The 6,445-nt window shown below is 29.8% G+C and overlaps 1 protein-coding gene across 1 annotated transcript, besides 5 other annotated features; it reads right to left on the bottom strand.

Annotated features, from left to right (window-relative positions):
* Nucleotides 1-3: 3 nt before the first annotated feature.
* Nucleotides 4-764: a mobile genetic element.
* Nucleotides 734-764: a terminal%2Cinverted (terminal inverted repeat of MuDR-3_TvMULE3 transposon ID:TVAGG3_0260330).
* Nucleotides 765-985: 221 nt separating this feature from the next.
* TVAGG3_0260320 (uncharacterized protein) lies at nucleotides 986-1,399 on the bottom strand (the record flags this gene model as incomplete). The annotated part of the gene is made up of 1 exon (XM_051228325.1): nucleotides 986-1,399. One exon carries the CDS (start codon nucleotides 1,397-1,399, stop codon nucleotides 986-988), a length of 414 nt encoding a protein of 137 aa, XP_051098055.1.
* A 549-nt stretch (nucleotides 1,400-1,948) lies between these two features.
* Nucleotides 1,949-3,567: a mobile genetic element.
* Nucleotides 3,568-6,276: 2,709 nt separating this feature from the next.
* Nucleotides 6,277-6,445: part of a mobile genetic element that runs on past the window's edge.
* Nucleotides 6,277-6,445: part of a terminal%2Cinverted (terminal inverted repeat of Banshee-A1 transposon ID:TVAGG3_0260300) that runs on past the window's edge.

The following is a 6,445-nucleotide window of genomic DNA, read 5'->3' as shown; positions in this document are numbered from 1 at the left end:
AAAATACAACATTATAAAATTTATGAATAAAACTTGATATAAAATAACATTTTATTTTTACTAAGAAAAAAAAAAGGTTTTTGATAATAAATTTATTTTATTTCGAAAAAGTAGCAATAATCGTAAAAGGTATTGATAGGCTTGCTAAAGTAACTAATTTTAGCTGTCAAATACTTTTGTATTTTGAAGTAAATTAGGTTATAAATTTGTTTTTACTTTATTTCGAAAAAGTAGCAATAATTCGTAAAAGGGTATTGATAGGCTTGCTAAAGTAACTTAATTTTAGCTGTCAAAATACTTTTGTATTTTGAAGTAAATAGTATAAATTGTTTTTTACTTTTATTTCGAAAAAGTAGCAATAATTCTGTAAAAGTTGGTATTGATAGGCTTGCTAAAAGTAACTAATTTTAGCTGTCAAATACTTTTGTATTTTTGAAGTAAATTGAGATAAATTTGTTTTTACTTTTATTCCGAAAAAGTAACAATAATGTAAAAGGGTATTGATAGGCTTGCTAAAGTAACTAATTTTAGCTGTCAAATACTTTTGTATTTGAAGTAAATTAGTATAAATTTGATATTATTTTAACTCCCTTTGAAAACCTCAATTTCCATACAGAGGGAACGGGGAATAGCATCCAATATTCCCTGAGAATGGTTGCGCATTCTCAGTCCCTCTATATTTCGAACGAAGCTTCTCATCGGTCTTTTTTTTAATACTAAACGTTTTTTTTCCTGTCACTTTTTAGCTAAAATTTGGGTTTGCCTATTTGTACTAAATTATTGGCTATCATTCCAGCTTTTATATGTCAGCGTCTTACATGTTTCGCGTTACTTATTTGAAATGTGAAATGAATAATCAACAATGAGATCGAATCTTAACCACATCAACTTAATTATATGGACGATTTATGTAATATTTGATGATAAAAAAAAACTTTGAATTTAATAATAAAAAAAATAACATAAGATTTATTAATAAAAAAGTTTAACTAATAGCAAGGAACTGTGCTACATCCTCACTCTTTGCAGTTTTCTGCATTGATCCTGTGAGTCTTGTAATGCCAATAGAACCAATTGGAACAATTTCAGTTATGAGTATTTCTATTAGGTATATGATTAAATTAAGTTGTAGCCAAATCACTTCTCTTGTCATGATTTGGTGGATAAATCCATAAGTGTAAATTCCAATACTTATGGACGAATAATGAGAGAAACGATGAGCGGCGTGATACAGATAAAGAGTAATTTTTTCTGGAGAGGCTCCATCCTGGGCAAGGCTCTTCGAAAAGTTTGAAAATTCTTTTAAGTAAAGTGAGAATAAGAAGAAGATAATAAGATCACGTAAAATGGCTATTGTAGCCTCTACCTTGTGGAATGTTTCCGGATTGCATGTAAGCATACAAATAATTGAGATCGTGAAAAATACGCAAACAAGGAAATCAAAGTCATCAATACCCATTTGCTTCTTGAGTAAAAAATTAACTGAATCTTTTTCAAGGGGAGTCAAAACAAACGGAGCACCAGGAAAAGAAAATAAAGCAATAGGCAAATAGCTTTACATAACCTGGGAATACCGCTGGAAGGACAGAGTACCGATCCCAGAAATCATGATTGCCAGGTTTAGCGTTCTTATGGCCAAAAATAAGCCAGTAATAAATAAACCCCAAGCCTTTGCAGAAAACCGCTGTAATTGTTATGAAGATTTGTGCCTCGAACTGACCTTCAACCTCGCCCTTCTCTTCGCAGGTTGACGAATTGTAAATAGTAAAAATTAAATGATGCCGAAAATAATGAAAAGGCTGCGAAAATAAAGTCAGTGACGAATGTTGCTTTGATGTCTGAATAAACATATAAATGACTTTCGTTCTGAAAGTCAGTAATATTCATTTTCAAACACTGCCTCAAAAAAATTGAAAAATGACATTACGATCTATAAATTTTATCAACCTTTTAAAAAGGGTACATTCACTAGGCGATAACAGTAAAATAGGGATGAAAATAGGATAAATAGCATCCCTATATAGTGCCTAACAATATTTATACGGGCCAAAAAAAATTTGGCTAAGAGATTTGGCTAGGTTAGAATATTAGAAAATTGAGAGGAATTTTTATTTTCGAATTCTTTTGGAAAGTTAAAATTGTGATTAAAAATCGTTTTCCGGAGAACTAAGCATCTTATCATATATTTAAATCGATAAAAATATTAAATAATAGTTGAAAAGTATAATACATGAAATTATGGCGGAATATACAGAAAAAATAACATATTGACATTTTGAAAATTCATACATTAGCTTGGTGACAGACTCATTAAACTATACTTTAGCTAAGATTGATATATGATTTCAACAAACACATGGTTAAAATCGTAAAATTTTTTTAGATTTCAAAAAAGATATATATGGTAATATAATGCGAACAGAGTCAGCAAAATAGCATGTTAAAATATGTTACAATTAACTTTTTATTATATCCAATAGTAGATATCGAATAGTTTCCAGCTTTATGGTTAAATTATTTCTTATCGAGCTTCTCTTTAACTGTGTTATTAAGGTTGTAAATTTTTGATGCTAGAAACTTGGAAATCTTCTGCTGCTGCATTTTTCTTGAGAGTTCTTGCAATTTCGAATAGATCTGCACATTGTATGAAATAGGCGCTTTAAAATATCTTGAAAAACAGAATAGGACTGCTTTTCCAAAGGATGTTACTTGTAAATCAGAGAGTTTCAAAATTGAGTACAAGATTCATCATAACTTTTTGATTTTGCTGCGAAAAAGGAAAAGACAATGTATTAACAAATCATTTACTGTTGTTCATCAAAAGAAAGAAAACTTGATAACAACTAATGATGATAAAATCAAGCTATCTTTAATATTTTATAAAGATAAGACATTCAAAAATATTTGAATGCAGTTTTAAAATATTTTCTTTTAATTTCAATAATATATTATCATGATTATATAATCAAATTTTTAAATTTTTATTTCAAAGGCAATATTTCAAACTTTAATTTCATAATCTTAACCTTCGGCAATAAATGTATTTAATTGTAGCAAATTTAATGATTCTTTCGTCATGGTTAGCAATTTGGAGCTCATAAATTAATGATTTCTTCAAGCTAAAATTCTGCATTATTTCAAAAATCAATAATTCTCTAGTAACTTTTCTTCAAACCCCTAACCATTATAAATATATGTAAAAATAGAAAATTAATTGCAAAGAAAGATAGCCGAATTTACTGGGTAGTTCTTGTTGATGCGAAATAATTGGAAATTAACACCTAGTTTAACAGCATCATTCTCTTTTTTGCTCTCATTTAAATGCATTCGCACACTTTAATTTTGAAATATAAGAGTTTTGGAAATTATCAAATTTAACTCTGCTAACAAAATAACTATAGATCTTCATAAGTGTTAATAGAATCACCGGCCTTACATATAGTGTTTAATATAATGATGCACATCATACTGGGGATTTATTCCTTATTCATCTAGTTATTATAAGATTTACAACCCCATGAAAAATTTAAAATTTTGGTCAAAATAGTGAATGTACTTTCCTTTTAATAAATCTGTTCTTTAAGAAGAGTTATAATAAACTGTGGCATAATTTTGACTTCATAGCACACAATTCCTTTCAAAAAAATTGAACAAGTTCCTCCGAAGCATTTGGATGTTGAATTGGGTCTTTCATCTTAATTGTTGACTGGAGTGAAAATGAATACTGTGCGTTTAGCACTTTCTTTACATTTTTTTACTTTGTAAATGGAAAAAGTTGATTGAAAATCTCGCCTCCAAAGAGGCAAGCAATCCTACAAAAGCTCCAAGAGAAACAAAAAATACGTTTTGAAAGGTCAGCCTAACTCAGATTTCGCAAAAATCTCTGTTTTCCGAAAAAATCATGAATACTATGACAAAGTTCAAAAGCGAGCTAACATCGGGAGCTTTGGATGCATCTGAGAGTGATCTTGAGAAAATTGTTCTTGTTCCTAATTTTGTACGAGATATTTCAGTAAACCAAAAGAAAATATTATTACAAATACACATCGAAGGAACGACGCATTAATTAAAACAATCCCCAAAGATAAATATAAAGAAAATTCGTGAAAATACTCTGTCTAAATCAAAGAAAAATTTATGAGGCCAAGATGAAATCATATAATGACATGTTTAAACAAGATGTAAAGTCGATTTCGGAACTAAATGTTTCGGGTTCTCAAGATGAAATAGCTATTCACGTTTCCAGATATGAGTCCATGAAGGAAATGGAAACAAAAAATATATGAAATTATAAGCACAATTTGAAAAGATATCATTACATCAGAATGAAGCACTACATTCCTCATCTACTATATTATTGGAAAAGCAAGAGACCAATTACAACTCCAACGAGATAGTTTGAAAGAAGGCATCAAATGGCAAAAATAGAGCAATAAACAATGTCAAGAATGCTACGACCAGAAAATAGAGTTAAGAAATGTTTGAAATTTTTCTACCGTCAAATTACTTCATTGCTGGAAATAATCTCCGAAATCAACTGACTTTGACGCTTTGTATAGAATACTAGCGGTGTATTTCATAGATTAACTTTTTTAGATTTGAAATTTTTTGTTTACATTTTCATCGATTTGCTTGATCGAATTGATGAAAATGCAGTTTGTGAGTGCATTAATTAGAGTAAAAACTTGTATCATGTTAATCTATTTTTTGTAACATAAAAAAACAATATTTAATTTAAACAATAAGAAGAGAACGACGATTCTGTTTTTCTTCTAGATATAAGTTTGGCTGTTCTTTCGTTGATGGAATTTGCCCTCTTCTTGAAAGAAGAAGCCATTTGTTACTTCATGTAAGCGTGGCAAAGCAGATATAACTGCAATACCTTGCAGAGAAGCGTTTCTAGCATATACATTGTTTTTGGTGGCTTTGTTGCTAAATACTGAGATCATGTACTCTCTTCTTATTATCAAAAGATACGGTTCCTTGGTTCATAACTCCCATGCTAAGGTTTTTTTTAACATTGTCAAATTCCATTTCCATCATGCTAAGCTTATAAGCTGCAAGTTCTTCGTTCATCTCGAAAGTTGAAAATACTCTTATAATGAAACTGGACTTGCTCAGCAAATAAATGGATGTGCAGCCATCTGATCGATATTTATTCTTTCCCTTGGATTCTTTGTAAGCATTGCGGGTAATCAAATCTCGGCAATTGGGGTTAAAGTGAATCGGAAGCTCTATATCCTTAAACAATTCTTCTGTGCAAGTTTTGAAATGTTTTCATCAAAGTATGGTAATGTTTCAAGAACCATTGCGTACAACAATATTCCGCAGCTCCAAACGTCTGACGAAAAGTGTATATTGTTGCCCCATAATCATCTCTGGCGAGGCATATGCTGGAGAACCACATTGCGTCTGAAGAAGCTTTATCGTCTCCTGTTGGAGTATTACTGAGGCCAAAATCGATAATTCTTATATTGTTATTTATGTCAAGTAGTATGTTTTCAGTTTTAATATCTCTGTGTGCCACGTTGCAGTACTTTGCATTGATTTTATGGCTATTGCAATTGGGCAAAAATGTTTGCGCTTCATCCTCCTTTAAAGCTCCGCGGTCATTTGATATATTAAGCAAAGTGCCGTTTATAATGTACTCCATAACTAAGTACATGTAATGTTGAGATTCGACTGTTTCAAAGATCGCAAATATACGGATGATTAAGCAAGCGCATAATATCAATTTCTCTCTTAATCATAATTTTTGTTTAATATCATCAGTATTAGAGTATTTGGTATAACTTTTATTGAAACTTTAAATCCTGTAGGCTTATGGATTGCTAGGAATACCTTTGAGAAAGCGCCAGTACCGATCGGTTGCTTTAATGATATAATTCTCTAAAATTGGGTCTTCCAAGCATGAATCCATTTTTTTGTTTATAAGCTTAATTTATAAAAGTATTTGAGAATGATAACCCGCTTTCTAAATACATATTGAATTCAAATTAAATTGTATATTCTAAAAATGGCTTGTACATGTGTAATTAATATAAAATAACTTGATTTGAAACGGATTGAATATTTTGATAAAAATTCATTTAAATCGGGTTATTAGTTTTGAACCATTTCTTACGTTTGAATTTCAATTTTTGCTTTGGGAATCAAATTTTTGAGAGAATATTACGTTCTATTTATCGTGGTTGATATAAAGTTTAAGCATTAGGAAATGATGCATCATCGATTAATAATAGATTTAATTCAATTTTCAATTTTGTTTTCAAAATTGTTATAGACCGAAAATAGATTTTTTCGGTTTTCTCTTCAAATAATTGAAAGAATGATACTATTATAGGTTTATTATATTATATAGCATATAATCATGCTATAGCCGAAAATTATAAGTTTTGAGAAGGATTGAATATAACACAAATAAATTTGAATGTAAGTTAAAATT

This window comes from Trichomonas vaginalis, chromosome V (assembly GCF_026262505.1).
Source record: "Trichomonas vaginalis G3 chromosome V, whole genome shotgun sequence".
Lineage (NCBI taxonomy): Eukaryota > Parabasalia > Trichomonadida > Trichomonadidae > Trichomonas > Trichomonas vaginalis.
Note: the sequence above shows the minus strand (reverse complement) of the source record. Positions and strands in the feature narration are given on the sequence as shown.